Source organism: Synchiropus splendidus, chromosome 4, assembly GCF_027744825.2.
Source record: "Synchiropus splendidus isolate RoL2022-P1 chromosome 4, RoL_Sspl_1.0, whole genome shotgun sequence".
In the NCBI taxonomy this organism is placed as follows: Eukaryota; Metazoa; Chordata; class Actinopteri; order Syngnathiformes; family Callionymidae; genus Synchiropus; species Synchiropus splendidus.
Genome location: NC_071337.1, coordinates 27,432,829 through 27,450,953, shown reverse-complemented (window position 1 = coordinate 27,450,953; position 18,125 = coordinate 27,432,829). Strand labels below are relative to the sequence as shown.

At 47.7% G+C, this 18,125-nt stretch overlaps 2 protein-coding genes across 2 annotated transcripts; one reads left to right on the top strand and one right to left on the bottom strand.

The window, feature by feature from the left end:
• The first annotated feature begins 1,082 nt into the window (after positions 1-1,082).
• On the top strand, positions 1,083-5,023 carry mccc1 (methylcrotonyl-CoA carboxylase subunit). The gene is made up of 19 exons (XM_053863114.1): positions 1,083-1,341; positions 1,508-1,551; positions 1,634-1,773; positions 1,840-1,935; positions 2,002-2,123; positions 2,185-2,332; positions 2,436-2,557; positions 2,633-2,744; positions 2,823-2,904; positions 2,984-3,111; positions 3,208-3,391; positions 3,453-3,562; positions 3,634-3,850; positions 3,910-3,996; positions 4,067-4,116; positions 4,185-4,322; positions 4,389-4,496; positions 4,553-4,624; positions 4,686-5,023. The coding sequence occupies exons 1-19, from the start codon at positions 1,289-1,291 to the stop codon at positions 4,797-4,799; spliced, it is 2,127 nt and encodes a 708-aa protein (XP_053719089.1). The 5' UTR covers positions 1,083-1,288; the 3' UTR covers positions 4,800-5,023.
• On the bottom strand, positions 4,944-17,910 carry atp11b (ATPase phospholipid transporting 11B (putative)). Its single transcript, XM_053863104.1, has 29 exons — positions 17,628-17,910; positions 16,757-16,873; positions 16,558-16,647; positions 16,362-16,442; positions 16,192-16,299; positions 14,183-14,311; positions 14,011-14,114; positions 13,881-13,928; positions 13,510-13,574; positions 13,352-13,433; positions 13,086-13,236; positions 12,714-12,911; positions 12,501-12,656; positions 12,235-12,422; positions 11,410-11,478; positions 11,203-11,276; positions 11,025-11,128; positions 10,761-10,942; positions 10,452-10,655; positions 7,941-8,094; positions 7,506-7,608; positions 7,268-7,413; positions 7,098-7,157; positions 6,903-7,030; positions 6,557-6,824; positions 6,392-6,495; positions 6,161-6,326; positions 5,500-5,663; positions 4,944-5,423 (listed from the first exon to the last, which is right to left on the bottom strand). Exons 1-29 carry the CDS (start codon positions 17,652-17,654, stop codon positions 5,348-5,350), a joined length of 3,546 nt encoding a protein of 1,181 aa, XP_053719079.1. The 5' UTR covers positions 17,655-17,910; the 3' UTR covers positions 4,944-5,347.
• Between the last annotated feature and the right edge of the window lie 215 nt (positions 17,911-18,125).

The window sequence follows — 18,125 nt, the reverse complement described above, 5'->3', positions numbered from 1 at the left end:
GGACTGTCACATTTTCATATTTTGACAGCAGAATGATTTCACTGAAGTTGAGATCAGGGTGGCCGTGCTACAGTGTTGAGCAAATTCTGCTGCAGTAAGTGCAGGGAACCTGTGCTTTAATCCTGGTGTTTTTTTAAACATACTAAAACTGTGGTGCACCTGGAATTGGTGGACTGAAAAATGTTCTCTGTGAAAGAACGATTACACCAGATGAGTCTGTTATTTCAGTCGATAGTCGTAATTCATCAAAACTGAGAGGCCCTCGCAGTACACAAGAATGTGTGTGTGTGAGAGCATCCTCTGGCGGATGTCAACTACGACCTGCAGTTAGTGACCTTTGTCCTGGAAGGTTATAGTTCTAGGTCCCAGTGTCAGTCGCCCTCAGAGTGAAGCCTCTACCAGAGGAGGTCCTTCATTCAGTTCCCCTCCTCTCAAGCACACACTCTACTTCCTTCCGGTTTTGTGCAGCCGGAACACTCGGGTCGCTGCGGGACGCCTTCTGGTGATCGAGAAAACACCTCTTAAGAGATGTGGAGTGATGGTTGCAGAGCCTTCCTGCTGATGGTTCTGGTCTCAGGTGAGTAGCTGCAGATCCTCTTCACGCATCATCCACCTGTGCTCACCTGCTGTGGCATCATATGAGGCTACTGGAGCTTGTGTTCATTGTGGCAGGTGCGGCTGCCCAGAGCGGCGCGGAGCAGCGAGGGAACAACACTGACCCTCAGAGGTCATCCGTTCGCTCCAAGACGTCGACTGCTCCGCAGCGCTCGGATCTCAACAAGCGGCAGATAACCATAATCGCAGGAGGTGTTGCCGTGGGAACGGGACTGATTCTCCTGCTGACCTTCCTGTCGCGCCGAGACCAGCGGAGGCGCGGGTACCAGCCGCTCTGAACTTTCACAGATATTGGGCCAAGTGCCTCGCTCACTGTTCGGAACCAGAGTGTCTCATGAATAAAGACAGAAAGAAAGTTTTGCTTCGCATTGGACAAAAACACATCCCAATCCACCGCCGCACACGACACATCTCTGTCACATGCAGTGACGCGCCAACTACTGGCCATTACGCGTCACTACAACTTCGCCGCCCCCATCTCGATGTCTCCTATTGGCCAGTGCAACTACGAGTCCCGGTCCGGGTCAAATTCAGGTTCGGACCCGGGGCTGACGAGCGGGGTCGGTGGAGGACACGGCTGCTGGAGACGCACACCTGAGCCGGACCCGTTAATGAAGGTTTAGAGTTTCCTCCTTGACGTTCATCGGACGACGAAGCTAAGCTAGCTGTTAGCATGGCGGCCGTCGTCCTGCTGTCGACCCTGCAGGGTCTGAACCGACTCTCACAGTGAGTATCGACTCGGAACCTTCTGATATATACCGACTCACATCGCCTGTAGTTGGCCCGTCCACCGACGTGGCCTGCTAGGGATGTTACGCCCGTGGAGAAGTGCAACATCTGGCTTGTGTCCTGCTCCTCATGCTAACTGCTAATGTCGCTCATGTCCCATCAGGAACTTGACGTGGACCAGGAGAAGTTTGAGATTCGTGTCCGGTGGTGAGTCTGCTGGCCACAGTCCGTTTGCTCTGCCCGCGTGTGTTTGTTTGTTTGTGTGACTTGGTGGTTTGTGGTTGAGCAGGGGTGGAACGTATCGAGAAGGTTCTGATCGCTAACCGCGGCGAGATCGCCTGCCGAGTGATGCGGAGCGCGCGCCGGCTGGGCGTGCGCTCCGTGGCGGTGTACAGTGACGCGGACAGAGACTCGATGCACGTCGCCATGGTGATGATGAGACGCCACGAGTTGTGTTCAGGTGTTGAGCCCGTCTCACTGAGTGTTTGTGTACAGGCGGATGAGTCCTATCACATCGGGGCTGCGCCCTCCCAGCAGAGCTACCTGTGCATGGACAAGGTGCTCGAGGTCGCCAAGAGGTCCGGATCCCATGTGAGTCACGGGACACCAGTGAGTGTCACCACCTAAGCGTATTAAACTGTGTGTGTGTTTGTGCAGGCGGTCCACCCTGGGTATGGATTCCTGTCGGAGAACACAGAGTTTGCTGAAGCTTGCCAGCGTGAAGGGATCATCTTTATCGGACCTCCGTCATCTGCCATCAGAGACATGGGCATCAAGAGGTGTGACAGCTCACAGCTTCAAACCCTGAGCTCCTTTTTACCGGTGGAACCTTTTGCTCAGCACGTCCAAACACATCATGGCTGCTGCGGGGGTGCCCATCATCGGAGGTTACCACGGCGAGGACCAGTCAGACTCACGGCTGCAGGAGGAAGCGGCCAGGATCGGCTACCCTGTGATGATCAAAGCTGTTCGCGGAGGAGGTGGCAAGGTTGGTCCTGAGAAACACGTCCAGGGCAGATGACGAGGACCAGCGATGCTGCTGATCCATTGGCAGGATAAAAGTTGAAGGATGAACCTGTGCGGGTCTTCAGGGCATGCGAATCTCCTGGTCGCCATTGGACTTCCTGGAGCAGTTGGAATCTGCGAGACGAGAGGCTCGGAAATCTTTCAATGATGACGTCATGCTTGTGGAGAAGTTTGTGCAGGACCCCAGGTGTGTGTCTGTGTGCGTGTGTGTGTACGTGAGCAAGACCACCGGTTTGATGAGAAGTCATGTCGCTGTGTTCAGACATGTGGAGGTCCAGGTGTTCGGGGACGTCCATGGAAACGCGGTTTACCTGTTTGAGAGAGACTGTAGTGTCCAGAGGAGACACCAGAAGATCATCGAGGAGGCCCCTGGGGTGAGTGAGTGAGTGAGAGGCTTGAGTTGAGTGTGCACAAGCAGACTTGATATGTGTGTGCGTGTGTCATCTGAACAGCCTGGCATCAGTCCAGAGGTCCGGCGCAAGCTTGGGGAGGCTGCCGTTCGAGCTGCCAAGGCTGTGAAGTACGTGGGAGCAGGTGAGTCAACTTGGCAGCACGGCATGTTCGATAAATGCTGCAGAGGCGTGTGTTGACTTTAGGGATCTCTGACCTTCAGGGACAGTGGAGTTCATCATGGATGCAGAGCAGAACTTCTATTTCATGGAGATGAACACCAGGCTGCAGGTAGAACACCCCGTCTCTGAGATGGTGACGGGCACAGACCTAGTGGAGTGGCAGCTCAGGGTGAGACCACTTTCTATCTTCTGGTCCTTGAGCAGCAGTGTGGTGACCAGTACTGATCTCGATCGGTTGTGTGACCTTCACCTTCCACTCCACCAGGTGGCAGCAGGTGAGCGCCTGCCACTCCTACAGGAAGACATTGTCCTCAGAGGTCATTCTTTTGAGGCCCGGATCTATGCTGAAGACCCCAACAACGACTTCCTGCCAGGGGCGGGACCTTTGCTGCACCTCTCCACGCCAGCAGCAGACTCTCACACTCGGATAGAGACGGGTGTCAGACAAGGTGAGTCACGCCGAGGGTTTATGGTGTGAAGACAAGAATCATTTCAAATGCGTGCGTGCAGGAGATGAAGTCTCCGCCCACTACGACCCCATGATCTCCAAGTTGGTGGTCTGGGGAGAAGATCGCCGCGCAGCCTTGAAGAAACTTCGCTATGGTTTACGTAACTTCAACGTAAGTTATGATGTCCTTGGAATTGTCCGCTGACATTGATCTGATGACCTCAAGACACAAACGTCCTCTAGATCGTTGGGCTCAACACAAACATCGACTTCCTGCTCACTCTGTCAAGTCACCCGGAATTTGAAGCTGGAAATGTCAACACCAGTTTTATCCAGCAACACCATGATGACCTGTTCCCTGCCGCCACCCCCACCTCTGCTGCCACCATCTGCCAGACTGTTCTGGGACTTATACTGACCGAGCGGAGACACACAGACCACTTCAGTGAGACCACCACAGGTGAGGACCTCGTGATGGCAATGCTAGAAATGCTGGAGCTGACTAGGATTTAATTTCAGACCGCTTCTCTCCATTCGGGTCTGGTCTTGGGTGGAGACCAAACACTCAAATGGTCAGAGATGTGAGGTTGCAGCTCAAAGATGAGAGTAAGTTCTTCCAACTGCTTCTTCTGTCCCTGGACTGACTGCTGTACTGAGCATCCCCTCTGGGTTTCAGAACTGGATGTTGCCGTCACGTTTAACAAAGATGGAAGTTTCCTGATGCAGGCCAGTCTAGTTACTCCAGGATTCGTGGAGGTGGTGTGGTGCAGTGCTCAAACTGGTGTCCCTCTTAGGTTGGCCAGGACCTGCATCATGTGACTGGTCATTTGGAGGATGAGGGCGGAGTTTGTTATCTGCGTTGTTCAGTTAACGGAGTGAAATCTCGACCCAAACTGCTGGTTCTGGATGACACAGTCCACCTCTTCTCTTCCGTGAGTGCCATGTCTTTTGAACCAGTACAGGTCAGAACCATCAGTGAATGTTCTACTGTTGAGCAGGAAGGAAGCTGCAGCGTGTCGCTTCCTGCTCCGAAACACCTGGCTGCAGTGAGCGGGTCAGCAGCTCAGGGCGGTGCTGTGGCCCCCATGACTGGAACCATTGAGAAGGTGGGTGGGATCTGCGCAGAACTCAGTATTGGTTGTGATGGTGTTCCCATGTGCAGGTCTTGGTGAAAGTGGGAGATCAGGTGTCGGCCGGAGACCCACTTGTGGTGATGATTGCCATGAAGATGGAGGTGAGGCGCTCTCATAATGGCTGATGGCAGATTTCTGACCTGGGTCTCTTGTTCTCTCCAGCACACAATACGGGCTCCGAAGGCTGGTCGGATCAGGAAGATCTTTTTCAGTGAGGGGTCGCAGGCGAACCGCCATGCCGCGCTGGTGGACCTGGAGGAGTGTGACGCTGAATAGCTCATCTGAGCACAAACAAGTTACTTACTTACACTCCAAGTTAAATAGGTTCGTTGTTTTCCAAATAAATATGTTGAAGAGAACTTGAGTCAACTTCCTGTCCGTCTGTAGAGGACAATCTCCACTTTGTTGGAACTGAGGACTCGAAGTATGATGACAGAACATCCTGGTTAACTGCTGTGTAAAATAAAGGACTGACCCTGAAGCCCAAACTTTTCTCAACACTGTTTTCAGTGATCACACAGAAGAGACATGACGTCGGCAGAGAGACAGAAGAGAAAAGAATAAATAAAGGACAAACATGATCGACAGAGTCCATGGTAACAGTCAGGAGTGCGGTGACGGAACACATCCGCACTTCAACATTCAGATTGGTCTTTATGGCTTCCGAGTCAGAACCAATGTTGCTACAGGCACACGACAGCTGGGACCACAGATGCTGGTTCTGGAAGTCCAGCTGATTTCAGAGTTCTGCTCCAGACCTACACTTTGGTCTCGTGTAATGAATCAGCCCCAGACGGTGAGGCCTCTTACTGGACACAGGCCCTTCAGCAATGACTGACTTCCAGAGGGGACAGAGTCAAGATGCTTCGGTCAGTCGTGAAGGTGTCATCGGTCCAAGACCTGCCAGAGTGAGAGGGGACAGCTCCATGAGTCGTCCTGCTCCAGGATCAGTTTTCGAAGTCAGTCAGGGTCTCACCTGTTGCGGGCTGAGACAGGACACGCCCTGGTGTCAACGCTCTGACAACTGCCGCTCACCTGGTCCAGAAGTCGGGCCAGACGTGAACAGCCGCTCTGTCCGTGCTGGAAGCAGCACAGTGACTCCATGCAGCTGAGCGTGGGACCCTGTGGTGCTGGCAGAGACTGGAGATGACAAGACGTCAGGTGGTGAATACAATGCTACCAGTGCTGAAGCAATTTGTAAAACAAAGAAGCCTGTATTATTCTGTTAAAAGACTTATGCTTATTCAAAACACATGATCAAGTTCTTAACATGCAGAGTTTGCACTTTAAGAACGTTTGCTGTGTTTGCACTATACTAAATATTCTACTACTAAATATTCAGAAAAACATAGGCACACAGAAATTCACGTGTTCTTCTCAGCCACCTTTACGCCAAGTTCAATGCGTAAAGAAGCTGGCATCGTTTTCCTGACCTCGATGCTCGTTGAAATACTTCAAAGTTTTTCATTGGTCATCATTCCATCTAAGAGTGGATTTTTAATGACGTCTTCACCCACCACACAGCATTGACAGAACACGGAGGAAAAACTATAGTAAACTGTAGTAAGAGTCAACTTAAAAAGTATGTGAAGACATTCCTGCTTGTGTTCAGACTGCACCAGCAGCTGGTAGTGTACCTGGCTCTGGTGCGTCACTGTGGGCCAAAGGTGTCGATCCAAAACCTTTTTGAAGACGTCTGGAGCGAGGCAGGTGATGGTGATGATGAACATGGAGAACCAGACAGAACCGCAGGAGAGCAGTTGCACGAACACAGAGTACATGTCCTGCGTGTGAAGGAAGGGCCTGCAGACAGAACCACCATAAGAATCTGAGGGGCGCAACAGGGTCAGAGCAGAACCTGGAACTACCAGATGATTCCGCCGTAGAAGAGCGAGAAGATCAAGTAGAAGGCGATGGAACCCCATGTCACCAAGTGAGTCATCCAGGTCCAGAAGTGAGTCTCCAGAGCCAGCTGCAGGACCAGAAAGATCAGTTAGGCCTGGACCCACACACTCTGTAATGGTTCGTTTTACCTTCAGTGTGACGGTGACCACCATGACAGTGAAGACCAGTGTCCCAAAGGTCCAAGAACCAAACATCTGTGGGACACAAGTGACACCAGTGAGACACAGACACACACTAAGGCAAGCACACGCACGAACCTGCCCACTGGCCATGAGCGGCGTGTCCTCTCCCAGCAGAACCAGAGGGCCGAAGAAGAAGATGAAGGCATGACAGAAGCCCAGAAGAGTCCAGTAGATGAAGGCGCGGAGGGAGAGGAGAGAGTTCTTACTGATGTCTCTGGGAAACAAGGAACACAAGTGAGATGCAGACAAGCCTCTGGTCACCTGACTGGCGTGGGTGATGGGTTGTCAGTACCTATACAGGCTGGGTTGGTTCTGTAGAACCTGAGGATGAACCAGCTGCTCGAACAGACTGTAGACTAGGATGGGCAGCGATGTGAAGCAGATGTTGTACAGAGTCAGATACACACTGTCATACAGCGTCTAAAGGACACAAAGGAGAAGCTGAGCAGCGTGCCAAACGCACACACGCGGACATGAACATGCTTACTTGTTGTGAGAAGAGGCAGAAGAACTGGTACAAAAACTGTGGCGTGATGAAACAAACATTCTAGAGGACAAAAGAACAAACACATTTGAACCAGGTGAGTGTGAAGTAGCATCTTCAGCTGACACCAGAGACCCAACCAGAAGTGACTCGAAAGATCAAACAGGAGAGACCTTGTAGAAGAAGTACTGGACCAGCGTGGAGATCCTCACGTAGTAGAAGTGTCCATGGACCAGAAGCAGTTTGGACAGAAATCTGAATCTTGCAATCGCATAGTCACTGTTCCTCACTGCTTGCCGTCCCTCCTTTCCCATGATTCCTGCACACACACATGCAGGTGACAGTGTACATATGCGATGCACCGAGGAAGTTCCTGGATGTGTGTGGACGGAGTCGTGCTTGTGTACAGACCTATGCCAACGTTTGCCTCCTGGATCATACTGACATCGTTGGCTCCGTCTCCAACAGCTAACGTGATGGGTTTTTCTGGAGACGTCTTAAAGAGACGGACCACCTGGAAACACACACACACAGTGAGTGGTTAAGAATGTGTGTGTGTGTGTGTGGGGGATTGGTTTGTCTATTCTCGTCAGGACCAATTTAAAAAAAACACACACACCTCCTTCTGAGGCCATGTGTAGGCTTGTTTTGCCAGACTAAAATTCCAGAATGAGGACTTCAAAAGTTTTTAAGTTTACTTCAGAGTCCTGGCTAAGGTTAGCCATTTGTTTTAGAAGGTTAGGTTTAGGGGGAGAGGCTGGGGAAAGGGTTATGGCAAGGAGAAACCTCCAAAGGTCCTAACAAGGTTAGTAATGTGCAACTGTGTGTACGTGTCAGAGTGAGTACCTTGGCCTTCTGCAGGGGCGACATCCTGCAGCACAAAACGGCAGAACAGTTTCTACAAACTTCTAGGAAAAGCTTCTCGTGTTTCCTCAGAGCCAGAGAGAGACTTGCACCATCCACAACCAGACCATACTGGTTCACATGGTCCTGCTGCACCCTAAAGAGACACAACCACAACTCTGTCACCTCAGCACAAGCACGTCAGAGATCCTGACCCCGCCAGGCTTTTTGTTAGCAGGTTGTCTTGAAAGCACACTGTCTGAAAATGTAGATGCTGCATTTGCAGGCAGTACAGCCTCAGGACGCTCCAATTTTGAGGTGCCCTGGTCCACCAAAAAGATTGTGTGTTTCAGAATATTATGGTCTTACAAACATACATTTGATGTAATTCACTGAAAAAGGAGCCTACTACAGATGTCATATGCTGGGTCACTCAGGCAGAGAACCTTATTTTCAAGGACCAGACATGTGGAACCTACTAACGCAGTGTGCTTCTTTAGAACAATGCGTGCGCAGGACACATTGTTAGTAGGGCTGTAAGAAAATATCGATACACTCAAATATCACGATACTTGATTGCGCAATATTGTACCAATATTTTTGCTGATATTTCGCAATACCTGATTGTCTGATTTTGTTTAGATTTTTTTAAGTCAGCTATCACCATATTTAATACATAGGTGCTTGAATATACTGCTGAATATGTATGTGACGTGTTAAATACAAACACTTTCTCTATCTGTACACTGGAGATATGATAAATAAGGGAGTGATTCATTCCTCTGTTGGACTGTGAAATGTTACTGAAAGTCTAACTGGACTGACGTCATGACAATAAACTCATTTTCATGCTCATGATATTGTACTGCATGAAATGATTTCCACCTTTAAAGCCAGCCATTATTGATTTCAATATTTGTTTTCCAAACCAAAGTGGTTGAGTCATCCGTGACATTCATTCTGTTGGCCGACAACAGTCCAAATATACGGCAACATTTGGTCATTCAAAATTTAGATTAATAATTGACCCTGGATTAATAAATAAACTTTGCTTTGAGTGTAGAGCTATTTTATTTCACTTTTCTATCCTCAAGCGATAACAAAAGAGGAACTTTTACTATCAAGAGGAAACAGAAGCAACCAGCACATCCAGGCCCAGAAAACAACCTCAACTACAGTCTATTGATGATATGGCAGCTACACAAAATTAAGGACATTTTAAATGGTGTTTTCTTCAAGAAGTCAATCAAGTCGAACCTTTCAACCGTTACTTTCAGTTCAGATCAGTGTACTTAGGGACAAGGGATGTCTGATGTCTGACATTTGGCCGATATCTGATATGCTGTTATCGTTTATACTTGTTTTCTGATAAAATACCTACTACTACTAATAATAACATTAATAATATCTACTGTCGTGAAATTGACACATTGATAACTACTAGTGTGATGCCCATACTAAACCTGTATGTTAAAGGTAATAACACCGCCTCAACTGAAAAACGTCTCAGACACTGGTGCCCACACTTGTACAGCTTACAAGCTACTCCTAAATGACCAAGTCACGATGACCATAAAATGCACATATTTATTCATAATTACATTATTAGAGTATTCTTTATCGTTCTTGTTTATTCTTTCTGTCTCAGCAGTAGGGTCAGAAAGCTGACAGCAGAGACACAATATGCAAAGCATCTACAAACTGCTGAAAAACACTGAAAATATCTATATTTAAATAATCTATATTTGTCTCATAATACAAAATAACAAAAGAGTAATATCAGTTTTCATTTTTTTCACATGACTCTTTCAAAACAGGAGGTGAATGGTCACAGTTGCATGACTGCATGAATCCATATGACACAACGACACCCTGATCACTGGTCTATGAGCTGCGGGTGCAGTGGTGCAGTCCAAGTCGTAGAGAAGTCAGTGAATTCTGTGTACCGGATTAAAAATGTGCAAGGATACATAACGTTACTACAGAAGGGATCCAGCATCGAGACTGATGAATCATCAAAACAACCTTGGCGATGTTCTGAATGTGCATCATGCCATCTCTATAGTGGACTGGCCGCTGAAATTACAGGCCTTTCGGTGGCATCAAACGCTCAATGAATGTCTCACGTGTATTTCTGGCCACTTCTCTCTTGTTCCTGGCTACCACTGAGACCGGCTGTGGGGGCGGAGCAGAGGGATGTCATTTCATTGGTCTGATGTGACGACCAACATCTCGATGACATTACGTTTGTTTCCCGTAAAAACCACTGATATTGGGTGAATGCGCTGCAGAGCATCATGTGGACTTTTCAGGTTCATTTCAAGTCACCTTAACTGAGCTTATTGCTGAGGGTGATTGCACCTCACATGCTGTACTGTGCTCGCTGTTTTAAAAAACAGCTGACATCTTCTGATTAGCTTGGTTGATGGTATATTGTCGAAGGAAATGTGTTGAAAATTGTGAAACAGTATTAATTGCTGCTATTATTCACTGCAGTGTGACTGATCAACTCACCGTCTGCTTAGTCTTCGCAGTTGCTCTACACACTCATTGTCGGTCTGCTGCCTCAAAAGTTCCAGTATGTTTATATTTCGGGTGAAGTGGCCACAAGACACACTGACGCTGACCGCCGTCTCGTGTTTGTCGCCAGTCAGCACCCAGACTTTGATTCCTGCCAGACGCAAGGACTGGATGGTCTCCTGGACTTGGTCCTGGAGTCTGAATTCAGAGACACAATAGGGAGGTTCTTCATCCTTGTAGAGCCTGCCACAATATTTGTGAAGAAGGTCTTGGTGTAAGACATGAAGACACACACACACGTACCTGTCCTCTACACCTGTAGCTCCCAGCACATGGAGGTCTCTCTCAATGAAGCTGTAGACCTCCTGAAGCTGCTCTTCCCTCCGCTGCAGAGCCGTTCGGGCTGTGTTCAGTCTCCGCTCAATGTCTGCGAACTGCTCTGGGCTGAAGTGACGGCACGCAACCACCAGGGTGCGTAGTCCTTTCTACATGGTGGTGAAAGGCTTTGGTTAAGAGACTGAAATGCAAGTGGAAGGATTGTGCACATTATCACAGTCATGACTTCACCCGTGCAAACTGATCCACATGGTTCTGTGTTTCGTGGATCGCTCCACTGGTGCTGAAAGGTAAAACTGCTGACTCGGCTCCTTTAGTGAACAGAACGTTAACTCCTAAAACAAGAGCAGGCAACTGAGTTAATGGTTCAAATGCAATGTGAGTCACATGATCAGAGTGAGCCCAGTACCTGAAGGGGTCTGTACAATGACGCTCATCCTGCGACGCTCAGCATCAAACTCCAGCACGTGCAGACGCTTGTACCTAAAAGCGGTAACCCAAGAATACAATATTGCTCTCATAATTTAAGCAAGGCCAACAGGCTCAAAATTCCACAATGTTGGCCAAACTGCCAGCAGTTTAGGAGAGGACAAACACAAAACATTCATCAACTTACTTCTCGGATTTGCCCAAAGTTTGAATCTCCATGACCTCAGCGGTGTTGTCCACCAACTCCACACCCAATCTGACACACACAAGAAGATGTCGGAAACTTCAGCGCAAGGTCTGTTTGGCAGTTCCTGACACAATCATAGTTCAGAATATACTTTTAACGCAAGATCAATTGTGATATTGGTAGTTAGTGAGACTATGAGCCTTGAGCTCAAGCTATGCAGATGAGACTATGTCTCGCATCACTGCGTTTATGGAAGTTCCCACTCTGGATGATTTTAAAAGTTTCAGATTCAGGTGGCTAACAAACCAGACAGATCCTGGTCCAGGTCATCGAGCTCTCTTTTTGGGGCAATTTGCTTAGCTCTCTGAGTGTCACGCTTAGACCAGCGGGTATTGCTAAGCGGTAGCTGTGCTAACAGCCTGCTGCTGAGTAACCAGCGGTCTCACTTTCATGAGCCCAGAAACCTGTCATCTGTCAAGTACTAGTGCTTTAAATACCGTGTTTAATTTGTGGTGTTGGAGCCTTTTAACATGTGTCCCTGGAGAGCAGTATATCTGCAGGATGCAAACTTTACATGACAGCAGACATGCTGCTGCTGAGTGAGCAGTGAGTTAAGAGGCAGGCATGCATCACAAGGCATGAAGCATCATCAAAATGCCAGATTTATTATATTATGGCAGTGACATCACCTGTCCACCATTATCAACATGTTCTCAACACAGAACAGACAATGGTTCTTAGCACAAAATGGTTCCTGAAAACTGCTTTAGAAAGTATAACAGCAGAAATTATAATCTGGTGTAGGCACAAAAGATATACTCTTACCTCCTGGCTGCCTCCACCAATGCTTTTTCATCAGGAGAGGAGGCGTAATACTCAACATGAGGCGAGGTGAAGCCGTTGACATGGGAGAAAGGATCTCCTCCAAAGGGCAGAGAGTCTGGCTGGTCATAGCTGATCTGAACGGTGTGACACAGAGAGACCGCTTGCAAGAACAGTATCTCTTCCTGACCCTGGAATTCCACAGAGAACAGTCAATCGAGCCCGTAGTTGAAGCTGGACAGTGAGTGATTTTTTTTTTTGACATTCACCAATTTGACTCCAGATGAGTCTGCAGGGTTCTTCTGTCCTTCTGGTACCAGTTTCCCATTGACTTCCTGGTACTTGATGCCGTTGATAGAACATTCCCGGAAATACATCTCATTCTCTGTCAGGGTTCCAGTTTTATCCGTGAAGACATACTCCACCTGAAATAGAAAGACTGAGAAACTTGAAGAACTCAGGGTTGTCACGTTCTACAATACCTGGCCCAGTTCTTCGTTCAGGTCTGAAGTGTTAACTTGGGCTCTTTGGTGACTCTCTGGGTGGTACAGGTCCAGGTCCCACCCGATAAAGAAGGACCCCAGGAACTTCTGCATCTCCACAGTCACGTACAGTGAAATGGGAATGATGAAGTTGTACAGGACCAGGAAGGCCAAGAAGTCGGAGATAAACTTCAGGATCTGGAGGAACGAAAACAGACCAGGGCTAAGTGAGTGCTGAGGTTGCTGGTCAGGTGTGCGGTGAAATCAGAGGTGAAGGAGATTGTTGAGGGGGAAGTGGCAAGGTCTGTGGCAGGTGAAGTGAGTGGTGGGAGTCAGTCTGTGAAAGTGCTACTGGGCAGATCTGCTGCTGACCGGACTACTGTTCCTCTCCTGCTCGGTCATCTGGTTGTAGAAGGGTTCTCTCCAGTTGTCCTGGGCCTGCCAGGCGTACTTGAGAACTGTGCTGAGTCCAGCCTCGGCCAGCAAGATGACCAGGTAGATGATGAGGAAGGAGTTCATGGACCTGTGACAGAAGACCATTGAGAAACCCAACATGTTGACTTGCTACACTCTGGCTGAAGAAAGGTGCCAGAGAGACCAACCCTCAAGAAGGAATTCACAGAGCCAAAACTGCTTACTTCTCAACTGCAGAGCGTTTCTGGGACTTGCACTTGTAGTTCAGCGCCATCTTGGATTCCATGCCGGTGTAGACCGCCACACCTGTAACAGAACAAGCCAATGATTTGATTACTTGAAGTGCTCATACAGGAACTACAATGTAGGCAAGCAGACTCACCAAAAATCTCCTTGGTATTCTTGAGTCGGGCTCCTCTCAGCAGCAGGTTCTCTGGACCCAGAGGCCTAAATCACCATGAATGATGACATGAGTAAGACTCACAGTCCACAACAAGGTTGGGCAAACTCTTCCACAGAGGGCAGCAGTGGATGCAGGCTTTTATTCCAACCAAATGCACAAAGTTTAACCAAGGAAGTGTCGGCTGACATTAACAACACCTGATCGACAAACACTTGATTACAGTGTTCAGAGATCTGATTGGTGAAGCAGTATGTTCTATTTGGGTTCAAACAAAAACCAGCACGACCCCAGCCATATGAGGATCGGTTTGTCCAAAGCTGGTCCACAACATAAGGGATTCTAGAGCTTACCTGACAATCTCTTCACCCTGTTGAGTCACGGTGATCCGACCCACAAACCTGTAACAAGGCGACACAGTTTCTTGGTTAGTGGTGGCAGAGGGATAATGATATGATGTATCACAGAGACTTGGTTATATACCGATACAAGTCGGCCTCTGGTTGTTGACACTCCACTACAGCTAGCAGGGATTCCAGCCTGGAGACTGACTGACAAACTGAGGTCTCTGGCACTGAAAGGTGGGTCTGTCGAAGGTGCACAATGAAACCGTGAATGCAAAGACACAGAGGCATGCAAAAGTGAGCTCACACACCTTGAGGTTGGTCTCTCCATCCAGACTTGCTGTGGTCACGTGACAAGTTCCATCTGCACGATCTGACGACAGTAAAACCAGGTCGACTGGGAATGTTTCATCTTTGGCAACCCGGACAATGTCTCCGACCTACACAGACGCAAGTCTGAATTAAAGGAAATATGCCACTTCTCTCGTTTACACTTGCTCACGGCCACATGGTTTCCTTGAGATGGGAATTACAAAACTTATTCACAGATAAATATGTGCGTAAAAACACCCCAAAACCAGATCTCAAAAACCACAAATGACAGGTTTGTCGAGGTCACAGATGAGGCTCACTGCAACACAAGACAGCAGATGATGAAGAGGATGTGGCTTCACTCAAATAAAACCTCTCAAACAAACACACAGTCATTCTGCAAGCAAGCCAGCACGCCCACAAGAGACATGCACACACAACTCTTGACTTCTGAAGGAAGCAAATCTGAAACTGAAGTGAGCAGTTGAAAGTTGAATGAAGGTATAGTAGTCTTCATAAAAACAAGAAACAGAAATGAGTGCTTTTTTTCATTAGAAAGGGAAATACTACTTTTGTCAAAGTTAACATACAACTTTAAGAGCAGATTTGTCACACATATATGCACATATATATAATCACTAAGCCTTTGTGAAGCTAGTGCTTTTGCTCAAGGAGGTTGTGCAGGAGGAGACTTTGACTTCATATTGTACTTTCATTCTGAAACTTCATGACATCAGCAGGAGCGTTGCAGTATGTGCAAATGTCTGTGTGGCCTGGTGCACGCTTGAACTCAACAGATGTACTACGATAACGTGAGTGTCTTCCTGCAGAGCCAGGAAGTATCTGACAGAAGGGGAACATAACTTTACAGTTCAGTTTAACACCAGAGTGTCAGCCCCTGGTGAGAGACAATGCGTTCCCCTGGCAATTCAAACACAGTTTCTGACTGATAGCACAAAACATAAACTACCATAATATATGTGCACATTTGTAAAATCTGAATGTTCTGTGCTTCAGGCTGTGTAGAATTCAAGGCAGGCCAGCCTAACTTATGCGCAATACGTTTATGTGTTAAATCTAGGCGTATACACCTAATTTTGCTGATTTCAAGAGTGAACAATCATGTGGTTCACAGTCCAAAGAATGTATGCAGAACAAAAAACTAAGCCACACAATAGGGTTGTAGCTCAAAACATAAATGAATTAAAGGTTTTCAGAGAGTAGTCACCTTTAGGGAAGTGGCAGAACTGAGTGAACCTTTTGGCAATGGCAATTGGCTTTTACTTATTTAGCGGTTTTATGCTAATCCAACACAATAAGTCAACTATTCACACACAGAATCACACACCGAGTTGCTGTGAAACAGTGCACTATCTGAGCCATCAAAGTTAAGCATCTGGCTCAGGAACACGTCGGCAGCATGGCAGCAGGCTTTAAGCTATAGTAGTGTCTAAACTGAAGAGCATGTGAAACTGGAGGTCCTGTTCTTTTTAAAAGGTGGACGCCTTAAATTTCCGATCATTACTGCCTGTATAGTGCCCTAGTTGTACAGCCAACATATACAATGAGTTTGCTGTATATGATTTAAATTTGTTACATTCATGCTTTCGCGGACACACGGCTTCCCATGTGAGTTAAAAACTAAGAAATTGAGTGACTCTTATTCTGAGGGGTATGTTTTTTTGGCTTGCTTCACTGATCCAAATGTCTGCAACCTTTGAGAAACGTCGCCTCGGAGTCATAACTAAAAGCCTGTCTGCCTGCAGCCTCCCAGTCACAAGGCGGCTATGTGAACTGCATCTCCCAGCCCCTAGCCATTGATAAATATTTTAACACATTCACAACAGCATTTGTTCCTGATTTAGGAGATTGATTAGCTTAGCATAAACACTGTATATTAACATTATAAGTGAGTTCAATTGAATTTTGGTAAAGGGACCATATGCCCCCACTAACAAGAGAAGTAAGAGAAGCCTGTGTGCATGTGTGAACATTAGGATCATCTTACCCTGATGTTCTTGGAACGGGTCTGTACCAGACCCCCACTGCGGACCACATAAACCGGTGCACTGTTGACCTCATTGTCAGCCTTGTGTCTCAGCCAGTCCTCATAACCCTGTTGACCAGAGATGACAGCTCAGTGACCACTTCACAGGAGGCAGGAAGCCAAACACCCACTTGTTTAATGGCTGTGACCGTGATGACGAAGAAAAGTGGAAGTCCACTGGTGACAGGCGAGGTAGGTGTGTCAATCATCAACTGTCAGAGATGGACAGACAAATGGATAACACTTTATAAACAAGAGTCACTACAAAATATGTATTTCGGTATTAAGAGTATGTAGAAGCAGTGGTGGAGGGATTTGGGTCTGTACCTGCACCAGGAAGATGATAAGGAAGTAGAAGTTGGCAATTCTTCTGAACTGCTCAAACAGATTCTTTGGGACAAAATTCCAGATGGTGTACTAAAACACAAACACCGAGGTGATTAACGCGTATCTGGTAACACGCACAACGTAAAGAAACAAAGACTAAACACATAAGAACCCAGCCAGAAGGACTGACATCAGGTACCTTTGATGAGATGATCCGGTTGTCTGTAAAGCGCTCAGGAACGTAGTGTCCATGCTGAGGGAAATGGTTGGCCACATAGACGGTCCTGGTGTCACTCTGATGAGGGGGGTCCAAACCCTGACCAAACATACACACACAGCTTTCATTTCAGAGGACAACATCAGAGGTGACAACAAAAATGGACTCTCTAACATCATCAAATGTGAAACACGCAGCTCCGTCCACAAGGGGACCAACGGACCGGACTTCCGTGTAGGTGAGGCACAGACAGAAGTTTGTGCTGTGGCCCACAATAACTGGTTCATTTGCAGGAAGACAGAGCAGTCTGTTTGCGGACAAACATCAGCCGATTAAAATAAACACACAATAGAACAAGAGCACCTCTCCATTTCCGGTTGAAGCCAAATCAACATGCTTCCACGTCGACCTGAAGTTAATACATTTTCAGACTCAGTCAGCAATACGTGGTACCAGAGCTTATTAAACATGTAGCCTGCTGCTAACTGGCGTCAACGGAGATGCCGACAGGTTGCTAACTCAAGTTACTGACGAAGTTTAAGTGCTGCTAACAAATGCTACATTTACATTGTTGGCGGCTGTCCTTGATGGCAATACTTGGGTGCATCTGACAAAATACACATGGGTGCGTATGCGTCCGTAAATAACCAAAAAATGATGATGCTAACGTGTTGCCAAGTCGTCCACGTCTTCTCTTCTGCTAACAGTAGTTAGCCAACACAAGAGTTTCGACGCAGCAAGTTGGCGGCTAACTTAATTAGCTTCAGACCAGTCTGCAGGGTTTTGCTTCTCCGCATGATTGATAACGATAGATGGAAGTGACTGACATAAATCCAGAAGGTTTGAAGCTCACCAGCTGCTGTCGGATCCATCGCAACATCCTGACTCGTTAGCCCTGTTAGCTCCGGCTACGCTCCAGACCCGGACTTCTGTTGTCCCGGCGGCCGGTTCCCCTTCTCCATATTACACTACACTTGCAGCGGCTGTCGCCATGAAGACAGAAGTACGGTGGGTCATGTTCAGCGCGGAGGTCAGAGATACAGTACCAGCGGCTGCTGTCAACGAGTCCAGGGCATCGCCGCCGGACAACCACTTGCCTTTCCGCACCGACACCACCCCCTGGTGGCCAAACTTCTCTACTGCATAATCCGGATTAAACATCACTCGGTTCTGTCCAATTCGGACAACTTGAAGTCCAATAAGATCCAGTCGGGACGAGTGTCACGAAGATCTGTGCTGTAACACTGGATTTTTAAATAACTGTAATTCAGTGGTTACAATCAGACTCGCAGCAGTTTAAAGCCCACAGCGACGTCACCCTGTACAGACGAACAGAAATGGGAACAATTCC